General features: G+C 51.9%; 1 protein-coding gene across 2 annotated transcripts in view; it reads left to right on the plus strand.

Moving 5' to 3' along the window:
* Positions 1-17,957, plus strand: part of rsad1 (radical S-adenosyl methionine domain containing 1) — a 101,704-nt gene extending 83,747 nt beyond the window's left edge. Inside the window, exons 8-9 of one of the 2 annotated variants that reach the window (XM_072242174.1) lie at positions 16,575-16,678; positions 17,215-17,957. In XM_072242174.1, coding sequence (XP_072098275.1) covers positions 16,575-16,678; positions 17,215-17,323 — 213 coding nt within the window. In that variant the 3' untranslated portion in view covers positions 17,324-17,957. The remainder of the gene's footprint in view (positions 1-16,574; positions 16,679-17,214) is intronic. The other variant, XM_072242175.1, reaches the window with a different exon arrangement.
* The last annotated feature ends 1,833 nt before the right edge of the window (positions 17,958-19,790 follow it).

Genomic DNA, 19,790 nt, shown 5'->3' on the forward strand with positions numbered 1-19,790 from the left:
GAAGATTTCAGGGGAACGGTGGACTGATGAGGAGGTGAGGTGACGATTTCAGGGGAATGGTGGACAGAAGGACTGATGGGGGAAGTGAGATGAAGATTTCAGGCGAACTGTGGTCAGAAGGACTGATGAGGAGGTGCGGTGAAGATTTCAGGGGAACTGTGGACAGAAGGACTGATGGGGGAGGTGAGGTGAAGATTTCAGGGGAACGGTGGACAGAAGGACTGATGGGGGAAGTGAGGTGAAGATTTCAGGGGAACGGTGGACAGAAGGCCTGACGGAGGAGCTCATGTGAAGATTTCAGGGGAATGGTGGACAGAAGGATTGATGGGGGAGGTGAGGTGAAGAATTCAGGGGTACAGTGGACTGATGAGGTGAGGTGAAGATTTCAGGGGAACGGTGGACAGAAGGACTGATGAGGAGGTGAGCTGAAGATTTCAGGGGAATGGTGGACAGAAGGACTGACGAGGAGGTGAGGTGAAGATTTCAGGGGAACGGTGGACAGAAGGACTGATGAGGAGGTGAGCTGAAGATTTCAGGGGAACGGTGGACAGAAGGACTGACGAGGAGGTGAGGTGAAGATTTCAGGGGAACGGTGGACAGAAGGAAGGATGAGGATGTGAGGTGAAGATTTCTGGGGAACGGTGCACAGAAGGACTGACGGAGAAGCTGAGGTGAAGATTTCAGGGGATGGGTGGACAGGACTGATGGGGGAAGTGAGGTGAAAATTTCAGGGGAACGGTGGACAGAAGTGGAGAAGGTGAGGTGAAGATTTCAGGGGAGCGGTGGACTGTTGAGGTGATGTGAAGATATCAGGGGAACGGTGGACAGAACGACTGATGGGGGAAGTGAGGTGAAGATTTCAGGGGAACGGTGGACAGAAGGACTGATGAGGAGGTGAGGTGAAGATTTCAGGGGAACGGTGGACAGAAGGCCTGACGGAGGAGCTGAGGTGAAGATTTCAGGGGAATGGTGGATAGAAGGACTGATGGGGGAGGTGAGGTGAAGATTTCAGGGGAACAGTGGACTGATGAGGTGAGGTGAAGATTTCAGGGGAACGGTGGACAGAAGGACCGATGAGGAGGTGAGGTGAAGGTTTCAGGGAAACGGTGGACAGAAGGACTGATGGGGGAGGTGAGGTGAAGATTTCAGGGGACCGGTGGACAGAAGGACTGACGGAAAAGCTGAGGTGAAGATTTCAGGGGAAGGGTGGACAGGACTGATGGGGGAAGTGAGGTGAAAATTTCAGGGGAACGTTGGACAGAAGTGGAGAAGGTGAGGTGAAGATTTCAGGGGAGCGGTGGACTATGGAGGTGATGTGAAGATATCAGGGGAACGGTGGACAGAAGGACTGATGGGGGAAGTGAGGTGAAGATTTCAGGGGAACGGTGGACAGAACGACTAATGAGGAGGTGAGGTGAAGATTTCAGGGGAATGGTGGACAGAAGGACTGATGAGGGAGGTGAGCTGAAGATTTCAGGGGAACAGTGGACTGATGAGGTGAGGTGAAGATTTCAGGGGAACGGTGGACAGAAGGACTTACGGGGGAGGTGAGGTGAAGGTTTCAGGGGAACGGTGGACAGCAGGACTGATGGGGGACGTGAGGTGAAGATTTCAGGTGAACGGTGGACAGAAGGACTGATGGGGAAAGTGAGGTGAAGATTTCAGTGGAACGGTGGACTGATGAGGTGAGGTGAAGATTTCAGGGGAACGGTGGACAGAAGGACTGATGGGCGAAGTGAGGTGAAGATTTCAGGGGAACGGTGGACAGAAGGACTGATGAGGTGAATTGAAGATTTCAGGGGAACGGTGGACTGATGAGGAGGTGAGGTGAAGATTTCAGGGGAATGGTGGACAGAATGACTGATGAGGAGGTGAGGTGAAGATTTCAGGGGACCGGTGGACAGAAGGACTGACGGAAAAGCTGAGGTGAAGATTTCAGGGGAAGGGTGGACAGGACTGATGGGGGAAGTGAGGTGAAAATTTCAGGGGAACGCTGGAGAGAAGTGGAGAAGGTGAGGTGAAGATTTCAGGGGAGCGGTGGACTATGGAGGTGATGTGAAGATATCAGAGGAACGGTGGACAGAAGGACTGATGGGGGAAGTGAGGTGAAGATTTCAGGGGAACGGTGGACAGAACGACTAATGAGGAGGTGAGGTGAAGATTTCAGGGGAATGGTGGACAGAAGGACTGATGAGGGAGGTGAGCTGAAGATTTCAGGGGAACAGTGGACTGATGAGGTGAGGTGAAGATTTCAGGGGAACGGTGGACAGAAGGACTTACGGGGGAGGTGAGGTGAAGGTTTCAGGGGAACGGTGGACAGAAGGACTGATGGGGGAGGTGATGTGAAGAATTCAGGGGAACAGTGGACTGATGAGGAGGTGAGGTGAAGATTTCAGGGTAACGGTGGACAGAAGGACTGATGGGGGAGGTGAGGTGAAGATTTCAGGGGAACGGTGGACAGAAGTGGAGAAGGTGAGGTGAAGATTTCAGGGGAGCGGTGGACTGTTGAGGTGATGTGAAGATATCAGGGGAACGGTGGACAGAAGGACTGATGAGGAGGTGAGGTGAAGATTTCAGGGGAACGGTGGACAGAAGGCCTGACGGAGGAGGTGAGGTCAAGATTTCAGGGGAACGGACAGAAGGACTGACAGGGAAGGTGAGCTGAAGATTTCAGGGGAATGGTGGACAGCAGGACCGATGGGGGAAGTGAGGTGAAGTTTTCAGGGGAACGGTGGACAGCAGGACTGATGGGGGACGTGAGGTGAAGATTTCAGGTGAACGGTGGACAGAAGGACTGATGGGGAAAGTGAGGTGAAGATTTCAGTGGAACGGTGGACTGATGAGGTGAGGTGAAGATTTCAGGGGAACGGTGGACAGAAGGACTGATGGGGGAAGTGAGGTGAAGATTTCAGGGGAACGGTGGACAGAAGGACTGATGAGGTGAAGTGAAGATTTCAGGGGGACGGTGGACTGATGAGGAGGTGAAGTGAAGATTTCAGGGGAATGGTGGACAGAATGACTGATGAGGATTGAGGTGAAGATTTCAGGGGAACTGTGGACAGACGGACTGATGAGGAGGTGAGGTGAAGATTTCAGGGGAACGGTGGACAGAAGGACTGATGAGGAGGTGAGGTGAAGATTTCAGGGGACCGGTGGACAGAAGGACTGACGGAAAAGCTGAGGTGAAGATTTCAGGGGAAGGGTGGACAGGACTGATGGGGGAAGTGAGGTGAAAATTTCAGGGGAACGCTGGAGAGAAGTGGAGAAGGTGAGGTGAAGATTTCAGGGGAGCGGTGGACTATGGAGGTGATGTGAAGATATCAGGGGAACGGTGGACAGAAGGACTGATGGGGGAAGTGAGGTGAAGATTTCAGGGGAACGGTGGACAGAACGACTAATGAGGAGGTGAGGTGAAGATTTCAGGGGAATGGTGGACAGAAGGACTGATGAGGGAGGTGAGCTGAAGATTTCAGGGGAACAGTGGACTGATGAGGTGAGGTGAAGATTTCAGGGGAACGGTGGACAGAAGGACTTACGGGGGAGGTGAGGTGAAGGTTTCAGGGGAACGGTGGACAGAAGGACTGATGGGGGAGGTGATGTGAAGAATTCAGGGGAACAGTGGACTGATGAGGAGGTGAGGTGAAGATTTCAGGGTAACGGTGGACCGAAGGACTGATGAGGTGAGGTGAAGATTTCAGGGGAACGGTGGACAGAAGGACTGATGGGGGAGGTGAGGTGAAGATTTCAGGGGAATGGTGGACAGAAGGACTGATGGGGGAGGGGAGGTGAGTTGAAGATTTCAGGGGAACGGTGGAGAGAAGTGGAGAAGGTGAGGTTAAGATTTCAGGGGAGCGGTGGACTATGGAGGTGATGTGAAGATATCAGGGGAACGGTGGACAGAAGGACTGATGGGGGAAGTGAGGTGAAGATTTCAGGGGAACGGTGGACAGAACGACTAATGAGGAGGTGAGGTGAAGATTTCAGGGGAATGGTGGACAGAAGGACTGATGAGGGAGGTGAGCTGAAGATTTCAGGGGAACGGTGGACAGAAGGACTTACGGGGGAGGTGAGGTGAAGGTTTCAGGGGAACGGTGGACAGAAGGACTGATGGGGGAGGTGATGTGAAGAATTCAGGGGAACAGTGGACTGATGAGGAGGTGAGGTGAAGATTTCAGGGTAACGGTGGACCGAAGGACTGATGAGGTGAGGTGAAGATTTCAGGGGAACGGTGGACAGAAGGACTGATGGGGGAGGTGAGGTGAAGATTTCAGGGGAATGGTGGACAGAAGGACTGATGGGGGAGGGGAGGTGAGTTGAAGATTTCAGGGGAACGGTGGACAGAAGGACTGATGGGGGAAGTGAGATGAAGGTTTCAGGGGAATGGTGGACTGATGAGGAGGTGAGGTGAAGATTTCAGGGGAACGGTGGACAGAAGGACTGATGGGGAGGTGAGGTGAAGATTTCAGGGGAACGGTGGACAGAAGGACTGATGAGGAGGTGAGGTGAAGATTTCAGGGGAACGTTAGACAGAAGGACTGATGGGGGAAGTGAGGTGTAGATTTCAGGGGAACGGTGGACTGATGAGGAGGTGAAGTGAAGGTTTCAGGGAAGGTGCACTGAAGGACTGATGGGAAAGTGAGATGAAGATTTCAGGGGAATGGTGGACTGATGAGGAGGTGAGGTGAAGATTACAGGGGAACGGTGGAGGAAAGGACTGATGGGGGAAGTGAGGTGAATACTGCAGGGGAACGGTGGACAGAAGGACTGATGGGGAAGATTTCAGGGGAACGGTGGACTGATGAGGAGGTGAGGTGACGATTTCAGGGGAATGGTGGACAGAAGGACTGATGGGGGAAGTGAGATGAAGATTTCAGGCGAACTGTGGTCAGAAGGACTGATGAGGAGGTGCGGTGAAGATTTCAGGGGAACTGTGGACAGAAGGACTGATGGGGGAGGTGAGGTGAAGATTTCAGGGGAACGGTGGACAGAAGGACTTACGGGGGAGGTGAGGTGAAGGTTTCAGGGGAACGGTGGACAGAAGGACTGATGGGGGAGGTGATGTGAAGAATTCAGGGGAACAGTGGACTGATGAGGAGGTGAGGTGAAGATTTCAGGGTAACGGTGGACCGAAGGACTGATGAGGTGAGGTGAAGATTTCAGGGGAACGGTGGACAGAAGGACTGATGGGGGAGGTGAGGTGAAGATTTCAGGGGAACGGTGGACAGAAGGACTGATGGGGGAGGTGAGGTGAAGATTTCAGGGGAACGTTAGACAGAAGGACTGATGGGGGAAGTGAGGTGTAGATTTCAGGGGAACGGTGGACTGATGAGGAGGTGAAGTGAAGTTTTCAGGGAAGGTGCACAGAAGGACTGATGGGAAAGTGAGATGAAGATTTCAGGGGAATGGTGGACTGATGAGGTGGTGAGGTGAAGATTACAGGGGAACGGTGGAGGAAAGGACTGATGGGGGAAGTGAGGTGAATACTGCAGGGGAACGGTGGACAGAAGGACTGATGGGGAAGATTTCAGGGGAACGGTGGACTGATGAGGAGGTGAGGTGACGATTTCAGGGGAATGGTGGACAGAAGGACTGATGGGGGAAGTGAGATGAAGATTTCAGGCGAACTGTGGTCAGAAGGACTGATGAGGAGGTGCGGTGAAGATTTCAGGGGAACTGTGGACAGAAGGACTGATGGGGGAGGTGAGGTGAAGATTTCAGGGGAACGGTGGACAGAAGGACTGATGGGGGAAGTGAGGTGAAGATTTCAGGGGAACCGTGGACAGAAGGCCTGACGGAGGAGCTCATGTGAAGATTTCAGGGGAATGGTGGACAGAAGGATTGATGGGGGAGGTGAGGTGAAGAATTCAGGGGTACAGTGGACTGATGAGGTGAGGTGAAGATTTCAGGGGAACGGTGGACAGAAGGACTGATGAGGAGGTGAGCTGAAGATTTCAGGGGAACGGTGGACAGAAGGACTGACGAGGAGGTGAGGTGAAGATTTCAGGGGAACGGTGGACAGAAGGACTGATGAGGAGGTGAGCTGAAGATTTCAGGGGAACGGTGCACAGAAGGACTGACGGAGAAGCTGAGGTGAAGATTTCAGGGGATGGGTGGACAGGACTGATGGGGGAAGTGAGGTGAAAATTTCAGGGGAACGGTGGACAGAAGTGGAGAAGGTGAGGTGAAGATTTCAGGGGAGCGGTGGACTGTTGAGGTGATGTGAAGATATCAGGGGAACGGTGGACAGAACGACTGATGGGGGAAGTGAGGTGAAGATTTCAGGGGAACGGTGGACAGAAGGACTGATGAGGAGGTGAGGTGAAGATTTCAGGGGAACGGTGGACAGAAGGCCTGACGGAGGAGCTGAGGTGAAGATTTCAGGGGAATGGTGGATAGAAGGACTGATGGGGGAGGTGAGGTGAAGATTTCAGGGGAACAGTGGACTGATGAGGTGAGGTGAAGATTTCAGGGGAACGGTGGACAGAAGGATCGATGAGGAGGTGAGGTGAAGATTTCAGGGGACCGGTGGACAGAAGGACTGACGGAAAAGCTGAGGTGAAGATTTCAGGGGAAGGGTGGACAGGACTGATGGGGGAAGTGAGGTGAAAATTTCAGGGGAACGCTGGACAGAAGTGGAGAAGGTGAGGTGAAGATTTCAGGGGAGCGGTGGACTATGGAGGTGATGTGAAGATATCAGGGGAACGGTGGACAGAAGGGCTGATGGGGGAAGTGAGGTGAAGATTTCAGGGGAACGGTGGACAGAACGACTAATGAGGAGGTGAGGTGAAGATTTCAGGGGAATGGTGGACAGGAGGACTGATGAGGGAGGTGAGCTGAAGATTTCAGGGGAACAGTGGACTGATGAGGTGAGGTGAAGATTTCAGGGGAACGGTGGACAGAAGGACTTACGGGGGAGGTGAGGTGAAGGTTTCAGGGGAACGGTGGACAGCAGGACTGATGGGGGACGTGAGGTGAAGATTTCAGGTGAACGGTGGACAGAAGGACTGATGGGGAAAGTGAGGTGAAGATTTCAGTGGAACGGTGGACTGATGAGGTGAGGTGAAGATTTCAGGGGAACGGTGGACAGAAGGACTGATGGGGGAAGTGAGGTGAAGATTACAGGGGAATGGTGGACAGAAGGACTGATGGGGGAGGTGAGGTGAAGATTTCAGGGGAACGGTGGAGAAAAGGACTGATGGGGGAAGTGAGGTGAATACTGCAGGGGAACGGTGGACAGAAGGACTGATGGGGAAGATTTCAGGGGAACGGTGGACTGATGAGGAGGTGAGGTGACGATTTCAGGGGAATGGTGGACAGAAGGACTGATGGGGGAAGTGAGATGAAGATTTCAGGCGAACTGTGGTCAGAAGGACTGATGAGGAGGTGCGGTGAAGATTTCAGGGGAACTGTGGACAGAAGGACTGATGGGGGAGGTGAGGTGAAGATTTCAGGGGAACGGTGGACAGAAGGACTGATGGGGGAAGTGAGGTGAAGATTTCAGGGGAACCGTGGACAGAAGGCCTGACGGAGGAGCTCATGTGAAGATTTCAGGGGAATGGTGGACAGAAGGATTGATGGGGGAGGTGAGGTGAAGAATTCAGGGGTACAGTGGACTGATGAGGTGAGGTGAAGATTTCAGGGGAACGGTGGACAGAAGGACTGATGAGGAGGTGAGCTGAAGATTTCAGGGGAACGGTGGACAGAAGGACTGACGAGGAGGTGAGGTGAAGATTTCAGGGGAACGGTGGACAGAAGGACTGATGAGGAGGTGAGCTGAAGATTTCAGGGGAACGGTGGACAGAAGGACTGACGAGGAGGTGAGGTGAAGATTTCAGGGGAACGGTGGACAGAAGGAAGGATGAGGATGTGAGGTGAAGATTTCTGGGGAACGGTGCACAGAAGGACTGACGGAGAAGCTGAGGTGAAGATTTCAGGGGATGGGTGGACAGGACTGATGGGGGAAGTGAGGTGAAAATTTCAGGGGAACGGTGGACAGAAGTGGAGAAGGTGAGGTGAAGATTTCAGGGGAGCGGTGGACTGTTGAGGTGATGTGAAGATATCAGGGGAACGGTGGACAGAAGGACTGATGGGCGAAGTGAGGTGAAGATTTCAGGGGAACGGTGGACAGAAGGACTGATGAGGAGGTGAGGTGAAGATTTCAGGGGAACGGTGGACAGAAGGCCTGACGGAGGAGCTGAGGTGAAGATTTCAGGGGAATGGTGGATAGAAGGACTGATGGGGGAGGTGAGGTGAAGATTTCAGGGGAACAGTGGACTGATGAGGTGAGGTGAAGATTTCAGGGGAACGGTGGACAGAAGGACCGATGAGGAGGTGAGGTGAAGGTTTCAGGGAAACGGTGGACAGAAGGACTGATGGGGGAGGTGAGGTGAAGATTTCAGGGGACCGGTGGACAGAAGGACTGACGGAAAAGCTGAGGTGAAGATTTCAGGGGAAGGGTGGACAGGACTGATGGGGGAAGTGAGGTGAAAATTTCAGGGGAACGTTGGACAGAAGTGGAGAAGGTGAGGTGAAGATTTCAGGGGAGCGGTGGACTATGGAGGTGATGTGAAGATATCAGGGGAACGGTGGACAGAAGGACTGATGGGGGAAGTGAGGTGAAGATTTCAGGGGAACGGTGGACAGAACGACTAATGAGGAGGTGAGGTGAAGATTTCAGGGGAATGGTGGACAGAAGGACTGATGAGGGAGGTGAGCTGAAGATTTCAGGGGAACAGTGGACTGATGAGGTGAGGTGAAGATTTCAGGGGAACGGTGGACAGAAGGACTTACGGGGGAGGTGAGGTGAAGGTTTCAGGGGAACGGTGGACAGGACTGATGGGGGAAGTGAGGTGAAAATTTCAGGGGAACGCTGGACAGAAGTGGAGAAGGTGAGGTGAAGATTTCAGGGGAGCGGTGGACTATGGAGGTGATGTGAAGATATCAGGGGAACGGTGGACAGAAGGACTGATGGGGGAAGTGAGGTGAAGATTTCAGGGGAACGGTGGACAGAACGACTAATGAGGAGGTGAGGTGAAGATTTCAGGGGAATGGTGGACAGAAGGACTGATGAGGGAGGTGAGCTGAAGATTTCAGGGGAACAGTGGACTGATGAGGTGAGGTGAAGATTTCAGGGGAACGGTGGACAGAAGGACTTACGGGGGAGGTGAGGTGAAGGTTTCAGGGGAACGGTGGACAGCAGGACTGATGGGGGACGTGAGGTGAAGATTTCAGGTGAACGGTGGACAGAAGGACTGATGGGGAAAGTGAGGTGAAGATTTCAGTGGAACGGTGGACTGATGAGGTGAGGTGAAGATTTCAGGGGAACGGTGGACAGAAGGACTGATGGGCGAAGTGAGGTGAAGATTTCAGGGGAACGGTGGACAGAAGGACTGATGAGGTGAATTGAAGATTTCAGGGGAATGGTGGACTGATGAGGAGGTGAGGTGAAGATTTCAGGGGAATGGTGGACAGAATGACTGATGAGGAGGTGAGGTGAAGATTTCAGGGGACCGGTGGACAGAAGGACTGACGGAAAAGCTGAGGTGAAGATTTCAGGGGAAGGGTGGACAGGACTGATGGGGGAAGTGAGGTGAAAATTTCAGGGGAACGCTGGAGAGAAGTGGAGAAGGTGAGGTGAAGATTTCAGGGGAGCGGTGGACTATGGAGGTGATGTGAAGATATCAGGGGAACGGTGGACAGAAGGACTGATGGGGGAAGTGAGGTGAAGATTTCAGGGGAACGGTGGACAGAACGACTAATGAGGAGGTGAGGTGAAGATTTCAGGGGAATGGTGGACAGAAGGACTGATGAGGGAGGTGAGCTGAAGATTTCAGGGGAACAGTGGACTGATGAGGTGAGGTGAAGATTTCAGGGGAACGGTGGACAGAAGGACTTACGGGGGAGGTGAGGTGAAGGTTTCAGGGGAACGGTGGACAGAAGGACTGATGGGGGAGGTGATGTGAAGAATTCAGGGGAACAGTGGACTGATGAGGAGGTGAGGTGAAGATTTCAGGGTAACGGTGGACCGAAGGACTGATGAGGTGAGGTGAAGATTTCAGGGGAACGGTGGACAGAAGGACTGATGGGGGAGGTGAGGTGAAGATTTCAGGGGAACGGTGGACAGAAGGACTGATGGGGGAGGTGAGGTGAAGATTTCAGGGGAATGGTGGACAGAAGGACTGATGGGGGAGGGGAGGTGAGTTGAAGATTTCAGGGGAACGGTGGACAGAAGGACTGATGGGGGAAGTGAGATGAAGGTTTCAGGGGAATGGTGGACTGATGAGGAGGTGAGGTGAAGATTTCAGGGGAACGGTGGACAGAAGGACTGATGGGGAGGTGAGGTGAAGATTTCAGGGGAACGGTGGACAGAAGGACTGATGAGGAGGTGAGGTGAAGATTTCAGGGGAACGTTAGACAGAAGGACTGATGGGGGAAGTGAGGTGTAGATTTCAGGGGAACGGTGGACTGATGAGGAGGTGAAGTGAAGGTTTCAGGGAAGGTGCACAGAAGGACTGATGGGAAAGTGAGATGAAGATTTCAGGGGAATGGTGGACTGATCAGGAGGTGAGGTGAAGATTACAGGGGAATGGTGGACAGTCGGACTGATGGGGGAGGTGAGGTGAAGATTTCAGGGGAACGGTGGAGAAAAGGACTGATGGGGGAAGTGAGGTGAATACTGCAGGGGAACGGTGGACAGAAGGACTGATGGGGAAGATTTCAGGGGAACGGTGGACTGATGAGGAGGTGAGGTGACGATTTCAGGGGAATGGTGGACAGAAGGACTGATGGGGGAAGTGAGATGAAGATTTCAGGGGAACTGTGGTCAGAAGGACTGATGGGGGAGGTGAGGTGAAGATTTCAGGGGAACGGTGGACAGAAGGACTGATGGGGGAAGTGAGGTGAAGATTTCAGGGGAACCGTGGACAGAAGGCCTGACGGAGGAGCTCATGTGAAGATTTCAGGGGAATGGTGGACAGAAGGATTGATGGGGGAGGTGAGGTGAAAAATTCAGGGGTACAGTGGACTGATGAGGTGAGGTGAAGATTTCAGGGGAACGGTGGACAGAAGGACTGATGAGGAGGTGAGCTGCAGATTTCAGGGGAACGGTGGACAGAAGGACTGACGAGGAGGTGAGGTGAAGATTTCAGGGGAACGGTGGACAGAAGGACTGATGAGGAGGTGAGCTGAAGATTTCAGGGGAACGGTGGACAGAAGGACTGACGAGGAGGTGAGGTGAAGATTTCAGGGGAACGGTGGACAGAAGGAAGGATGAGGATGTGAGGTGAAGATTTCTGGGGAACGGTGCACAGAAGGACTGACGGAGAAGCTGAGGTGAAGATTTCAGGGGATGGGTGGACAGGACTGATGGGGGAAGTGAGGTGAAAATTTCAGGGGAACGGTGGACAGAAGTGGAGAAGGTGAGGTGAAGATTTCAGGGGAGCGGTGGACTGTTGAGGTGATGTGAAGATATCAGGGGAACGGTGGACAGAACGACTGATGGGGGAAGTGAGGTGAAGATTTCAGGGGAACGGTGGACAGAAGGACTGATGAGGAGGTGAGGTGAAGATTTCAGGGGAACGGTGGACAGAAGGCCTGACGGAGGAGCTGAGGTGAAGATTTCAGGGGAATGGTGGATAGAAGGACTGATGGGGGAGGTGAGGTGAAGATTTCAGGGGAACAGTGGACTGATGAGCTGAGGTGAAGATTTCAGGGGAACGGTGGACAGAAGGACCGATGAGGAGGTGAGGTGAAGGTTTCAGGGAAACGGTGGACAGAAGGACTGATGGGGGAGGTGAGGTGAAGATTTCAGGGGACCGGTGGACAGAAGGACTGACGGAAAAGCTGAGGTGAAGATTTCAGGGGAAGGGTGGACAGGACTGATGGGGGAAGTGAGGTGAAAATTTCAGGGGAACGCTGGACAGAAGTGGAGAAGGTGAGGTGAAGATTTCAGGGGAGCGGTGGACTATGGAGGTGATGTGAAGATATCAGGGGAACGGTGGACAGAAGGACTGATGGGGGAAGTGAGGTGAAGATTTCAGGGGAACGGTGGACAGAAGGACTGATGGGGGAGGTGATGTGAAGAATTCAGGGGAACAGTGGACTGATGAGGAGGTGAGGTGAAGATTTCAGGGTAACGGTGGACAGAAGGACTGATGAGGTGAGGTGAAGATTTCAGGGGAACGGTGGACAGAAGGACTGATGGGGGAGGTGAGGTGAAGATTTCAGGGGAACGGTGGACAGAAGGTCTGATGGGGGAGGTGAGGTGAAGATTTCAGGGGAATGGTGGACAGAAGGACTGATGGGGGAGGGGAGGTGAGTTGAAGATTTCTGGGGAACGGTGGACAGAAGGACTGATGGGGGAAGTGAGATGAAGGTTTCAGGGGAAGGGTGGACAGGACTGATGGGGGAAGTGAGGTGAAAATTTCAGGGGAACGGTGAACAGAAGTGGAGAAGGTGAGGTGAAGATTTCAGGGGAACGGTGGACAGAAGGACTGACGGGGGAGGTGAGGTCAAGATTTCAGGGGAACGGACAGAAGGACTGACAGGGGAGGTGAGGTGAAAATTTCAGGAGAATGGTGGACAGCAGGACTGATGGGGGAAATGAGGTTAAGTTTTCAGGGGAACGGTGGACAGGAGTACTGATGGGGGAAGTGAGGTGAAGATTTCAGGGGAACGGTGGACAGAAGGACTGATGAGGAGGTGAGCTGAAGATTTCAGGGGAACGGTGGACAGAAGGACTGACGAGGAGGTGAGGTGAAGACTTCAGGGGAACGGTGGACAGAGGACTGACAGGGAAAGTGAGGTGAAGATTTCAGGGGAACAGTGGACAGAAGTGGAGAAGGTGAGGTGAAGATTTCAGGGGAACGGTGGACAGAAGGACTGATGGAGGAGGTGAGGTGAAGATTTCAGGGGAACGGTGGACAGAAGGACTGATGGGGGAGGTGATGTGAAGATTTCAGGGGAATGGTGGACAGCAGGACTGATGAGGAGGTGAGGTGAAGATTTCGGGAACGGTGGACAGAAGGACTGATGAGGTGAGGTGAAGAATTCAGGGGAACGGTGGACAGAAGGACTGATGTGGGAAGTGAGGTGAAGACTTCAGGGGAACGGTGGACAGAAGGACTGATGGGGGAAGTGAGGTGAAGATTTCAGGGGAACGGTGGACTGATGAGGTGAGGTGAAGATTTCAGGGGAATGGTGGGCAGAAGGACTGATGGGGGAAGTGAGATGAAGATTTCAGGCGAACTGTGGACAGAAGGACTGATGAGGAGGTGAGGTGAAGATTTCAGGGGAACTGTGGACAGAAGGACTGATGGGGGAGGTGAGGTGAAGAATTCAGGGGTGCAGTGGACTGATGAGGTGAGGTGAAGATTTCAGGGGAATGGTGGATAGAAGGACTGATGGGGGAAGTGAGGTGAAGATTTCAGGGGAACGGTGGACAGAAGGACTGATGAGGAGGTGAGGTGAAGATTTCAGGGGAACGGTGGACAGAAGGCCTGACGGAGGAGGTGAGGTGAAGATTTCAGGGGAACGGTGGACAGAAGGACTGATGGGGGAAGTGAGATGAAGATTTCAGGGGAATGGTGGACTGATGAGGAGGTGAAGTGAAGATTTCAGGGGAACGGTGGACAGAAGGACTGATGAGGAGGTGAGGTGAAGATATCAATGGGAACGGTCGACAGAAGTGGATAAGGTGAGCTGAAGATTTCAGGGGAACGGTGGACAGAAGGACTGACGGGGGAGGTGAGGTCAAGATTTCAGGGGAACGGACAGAAGGACTGACAGGGGAGGTGAGGTGAAAATTTCAGGAGAATGGTGGACAGCAGGACTGATGGGGGAAATGAGGTTAAGTTTTCAGGGGAACGGTGGACAGCAGGACTGATGGGGGATGTGAGGTGAAGATTTCAGGTGAACGGTGGACAGAAGGATTGATGGGGGAAGTGAGGTGAAGATTTCAGTGGAACGGTGGACTGATGAGGTGAGGTGAAGATTTCAGGGGAACGGTGGACAGGAGGACTGATGGGGGAAGTGAGGTGAAGATTTCAGGGGAACGGTGGACAGAAGGACTGATGAGGAGGTGAGGTGAAGATTTCAGCGGAACGCTAGACAGAAGGACTGGTGGGGGAAGTGAGGTGTAGATTTCAGGGGAACGGTGGACTGATGAGGAGGTGAAGTGAAGGTTTCAGGGGAACGGTGCACAGAAGGACTGATAGGAAAGTGAGATGAAGATTTCAGGGGAACGGTGGACTGATGAGGAGGTGAGGTGAATATTTCAGGGGAATGGTGGCAGAAGGACTGATGCGGGAGGTGAGGTGAAGATTTCAGGGGAACGGTGGACAAAAGGACTGATGGTGGAAGTGAGGTGCAGACTTCAGGGGAACGGTGGACAGAAGGACTGATGAGGAAGATTTCAGGGGAACGGTGATCAGAAGAACTGATCGGGGAAGTGAGGTGAAGATTTCAGGGGAACGGTGGACTGATGAGGAGGTGAGGTGAAGATTTCAGGGGAATGGTGGACAGAAGGACTGATGGGGGAAGTGAGATGAAGATTTCAGGCGAACGGTGGACAGAATGACTGATGAGGTGAGGTGAAGATTTCAGGGGAACTGTGGACAGAAGGACTGATGGGGGAGATGAGGTGAAGATTTCAGGGGAATGGTGGACAGAAGGACTGATGGGGGAGGTGAGGTGAACATTTCAGGGGAACGGTGGACAGAAGGTCTTATGGGGGAAGTGAGGTGAAGACTTCAGGGGAACGGTGGACAGAAGGACTGATGGGGGAAGTGAAGTGAAGATTTCAGGGGAACGGTGGATTGATGAGGAGGTGAGGTGAAGATTTAAGGGGAACAGTGGACAGAATGGCTGATGGGAGAGGTGAGGTGAAACTTTCAGGGGAACGGTGGACAGAAGGACTTATGGGGGAAGTGAGGTGAAGATTTCAGGGGAACGGTGGATTGATGAGGAGGTGAGGTGACGATTTCAGGGGAACGGTGGACAGATGGACTGATGGGGGAGGTGAGGTGAAGATTTCAGGGGAACGGTGGACAGAATGTCTGATGAAGGAAGTGAGGTGAAGATTCCAGGGGATTGTGGACAGAATGTCTGATGGGGGAAATGAGGTGAAGATTTCAGGGGAACAGTGGACAGAAGGACTGGTGGAGGAGCTGAGGTGAAGATTTCACAGGAACTGTGGACAGAAGGACTCATGGGTGAGGTGAGGTGAAGATTTCACGGGAACAGTGGACAGAAGGACTGATGAAGGTGAGGTGAAGATTTCAGGGGAACGGTGGACAGAAGGACTGGTGGAGGAGCTGTGGTGAAGGTTTCACAGGAACGTTGGACAGAAGGACTGATGGAGGAGGTGAGGTGAAGATTTCACGGGAACAGTGGACAGAAGGACTGATGGGGGTGAGGTGAAGATTTCAGGGGAACAGTGGACAGATGGACTGGTGGAGGAGCTGAGGTGAAGGTTTCACAGGAACGGTGGACAGATGGACTGATGGGGGAGCTGAGTTGAAGATTTCAGTGGAACGGTGGACAGAAGGACTGATGGGGGAGGTGAGGTGAAGATTTCAGGGGAACGGTGGTCTGATGAGGAGGTGAAGTGAAGATTTCACGGGAACGCTGGTACGAAGGACTGATGAGGAGGTGAGGTGAAGATTTCAGGGGAACGGGGGACAGAAGGACTGATGGAGGAGCTGAGGTAAAGATTTCAGGGGAACGGTGGACAGAAGGACTGATGGAGGAGCTGAGGTGAAGATTTCACGGGAACGGTGGACAGAAGGACTGATGGGGGAGGTGAGGTGAAGATTTTAGGGGAACGGTGGACAGAAGGACTGGTGGAGGAGCTGAGGTGAATGTTTCACGGGAACGGTGGACAGGAGGACTGATGGGGGAAGTGAGGTGAAGATTTCAGGGGAACGGTGGACGGAAGGACTGATGGGGGAGGTGAGGTGAAGATTTCAGGGTAACGGTGGACAGAAGGACTGATGGAGGTGAGGTGAAGATTTCAGGGGAACGGTGGACAGAAGGACTGGTGGAGGAGCTGAGGTGAAGGTTTCACTGGAACGGTGGACAGAAGGACTGATGGGGGAGCTGAGGTGAAGATTTCACTGGAACGGTGGACAGAAGGACTGATGGGGGAAGTGAGGTGAAGGTTTCAGGGGAACGGTGGACAGAAGGACTGATGGGTGAGGTGAGGTGAAGATTTCAGGGGAACGGTGGACAGAAGGACTGATGGAGGAAGTGAGGTGAAGTTTTCAGGGGAACAGTGGACTGATGAGGAGGTGAGGTGAAGATTTCAGGGGAACGGTGGACAGAAGGACTGATGGGGGAGGTGGGAGAGGGAAGAAATCAAAAAGCAGAAAAGCTGGAAGAATGCTAAAGAGTAAACGTTCTTGTCCTGTAAAGTAACTGGTTTCCCCTTCCGCAGATGTTGCTTGACTGGGTGATTGCTTCCAGCATTGCTGTTCTTGTTTCAAATTTCAGCATCTGCAGTTTTAGTTATTTTCTGACTGATGAGGTGGGTTATTTGTCTTCTGCTTTGAGTCTTTTGGAAAATGTTGTGTTTGTAGCAGTGGCAGCAGCATTCACCTGTATTCAGCCTGAAGGAAGCAATGAGCGAATCCCCTGAAGTGCAGCAGTACCTGCAGGAGGAGTTGCTTATTCTGGATGACAGGTAATAGCTCTGAAAATGTGTTCTTCTTTAAACTTGTTTTGCTCCCTGCCCCTTGTGTAAGAAGATTTTTTGTCAGGCAGCAAAGATTGAAATTTAGATTACAGCACAGAAGCAGTCCACTCAAGTGTTTATCCTTCATTTCAACTTGCCTGATTGGTTGATTTTCCCTCATTTGTAGATTATTCAGTTTTGTTTTAAATGCATTTTACTTTTAGTTTTGAATCCAACAGAAAATCTTCCCTTAGGGCAGGGTGGTGAGAGCATTCATTGGAAACAGGAACAATTTTAAATAGTCTTTTAAACAGTAGCCAATTTGGAGCAAATGGCTGCTGAAGGGTCCTCCACTTCAGGGACGGAGGTTCACATCCAGCCACAGATGGAGAGTAAGTCTGCCCCATCCATCACGTGTCATCACCCATTCTTCATGATAGTGTAACAGCTGAAGTAGGGTGTGAGCAAAGTGACTTGGCATTTGATCTAGAGGTACACCTTCCTGTTTGTCTCAGGCTAAATACTTGTTTCCCATCTTTCTCCAGGGGTTTACGATGTTCATGGGAAGGCCTGGCTTTACTTGACAGCCTGCTACCCACTCTTCTGAGCCAGTTGCAACATTCCTACTGGAACTCGGCTTCTCGCTGCCTTTGACTCATTCCTTCCTTAGACTCACTGGAAGTTCAAGTTTATTATCAGTCAACTGTATACGTGTATGTGTTCGTCCATCATCGACGTCAATGAGGGCCTTGACACCACTATGATGTTGAGAGTATGCGGGCAGTGGGCAAATCAGCCCTCTTGTGCTTTTTGATCTCCTCACTTGAGATTCAATTTCACGCAACCCTGCCACTTTGATCTGGCCCACACCTTCATTAACCAGGTCCAACACTTGCCTTTCTTGGAGCTTGCTCCTCCTGACAAAGGTAATCGGGTTTGTGGGGGTGCGGCCAGGGTTAATCGGGGTGTGCCTAGGGTTTGTGGGGGTGTGTACCCCCTTGGACGTTAGGATTAGGTTTGAGTGTTGGGCTGGTGGATGTGTGACTGGGAGAGGTAAGGCTGCGGAGTTTTGAGTGGTGAGATACGAGGTGCTATGGCGCATGGGCTCGTGTGGTGATGCCACGTGAGTCTGGCCCATGCCTTTCATTATCGTGGTCCGACACCACTTGGTTCAGTGAACCGGGTGTGCACTGGGACATGCCATTCGTTATGCATCATAATGGTGCATCAGAAATACAAGGTGGTAGGTGATAGTTGAAACCTGGGGTGGGGGAGGTGGGGGGAAGTAAAGAGTTGGGAAGTCGATTGGTGAAAGATAATGGGCTGGAGAAGGGAGAGGGTAGAAGGCCATGGGAGAAAGGGAAGGGGGAGGAGCACTAGAGGGAGGTGATGGGCAGGCAAGGAGACAGTACCATGGGAAGATGGTGTCGAAGAAGCTTATGAGAGGAAAAAGACCAAGTACTCTGAACTGGCAACTGAAGCTGCCCAGGATGGCTGGAAGACCAAGATTTTCCTTGTAGAAGTGGGATGCAGGGGATTCATTGCTACACTTACGACCAGTCTATTGAAGAAGATGGGGGTGAGGGGTCACTCCCTCCAGCAAGCAGTCAAGTACTTGTCAAATGCAGCAGAAGAAAGCAGCAATTGGATTTGGATTAAAAGGAAAGACAACAACTGGGCTGCAAGACAGGAGGGTATGAATCTGAGTGGGGTGTATCTGGGACGCCAGGTAGCACCGTTGAGCCCTCTGGAGACGTTGTGGGCTTATCAACAAAACGTCACAGAAGGAGGGTGCCCACCTGATGACCTCGATGACGTACCTACCCTCCCTCCTTGTCACCACTCCAAACCCACTGCCAGCATCGAGAGTGCCGACTTACCATAGGGATTGAAACATCAAGTCCTAGCAGCTCTACATATATAGGCTGTGTATTTATCATATCATTCCTGCTTTTACTGTGTTACTATTATTTTAGGTTTTATGTGTTATTTGGAATGATTTGGTAGGTTATTTTTTGGGTCTGGGAACGCTCAAAAAAATTTCCCATATAAATTAATGGTAATTGCTTCTTCACTACGCCATTTCGGCACGAAAGGTTTCATAGAAACACTCTACCTTAGCGGGGGAAATACAGGACAAGGGCGGTCCCATATGGGACAAACCAATTTAGCCCAATATATGGGATGTCCCGGTAAATACGGGACAGTTGGCATCCCTATGTTCAAGTTCAAGAGTGCGTGACAGGGAATGAGAAAAGGTGCAGCTGACTCATATCATTTCCTCGCGGACCGGTAGCACCCTATTGATATCAATGGATCTGGGGTTGAGAGAGTGAAGTTCCTTGGCATACACATTACAGAGGATCTCATGTGATCTGTACATACCGGCTGTGTAGTGAAAAAGGCACAACAGCGCCTCTTTCACCTCAGGTGGTTGAGGAAGTTTGGTTTTGGCCCCCAAGTCATAAAAACTTTCTACAGGGGCACAACTGAGAGCATCCTGACTGGCTGCATCACTGCCTGGTATGGGAACTGTACCTCCCTCAATCGCAGGACTCTGCAGAGAGTGGTGTGGACAGCCCAGTACATCTGTAGATGTGAACTTCCCACTGTTCAGAACATTTACAAAGACAGGTGTGTAAAAAGGGCCTGAAGGATCACTGGGGACCCGAGTCACCCCAACCACAAACTGTTCCAGTTGCTACCATCCAGGAAATGGTACCTCAGCATAAAAGCCAGGATCAACAGGCCCCGGGACAGCTTCTTCCACCAGGCCATCAGACTGATTAATTCATGCTGATACCATTGTATTTCTATTTTATATTGACTGTCGTGTTGTACATACTATTTATTGTAAGTTACACATTCCACATTTAGATGGAGACATAAAAAAGATTTTTACTCATGTATATGAAGGATGTAAGTAATAAAGTCAAGTCAATTCAATTAATTGGTCATTGTGAATTGTCCTGTGATTAGTTTCGGGTTGAACCAGGTTTGTCCGGGATTGCTGGGGTGGTGTGGCTTGAAGGGCTGCTAGGGCCTACTGTGTCACTAAAATAAAATAAAAACCACCCTACCAGAGGTGGTCAATGGCTTGTCACTACCACAGCATTCACAC

Source organism: Mobula birostris, chromosome 24 (genome assembly GCF_030028105.1).
Source record: "Mobula birostris isolate sMobBir1 chromosome 24, sMobBir1.hap1, whole genome shotgun sequence".
NCBI classification, from domain to species: domain Eukaryota; kingdom Metazoa; phylum Chordata; class Chondrichthyes; order Myliobatiformes; family Myliobatidae; genus Mobula; species Mobula birostris.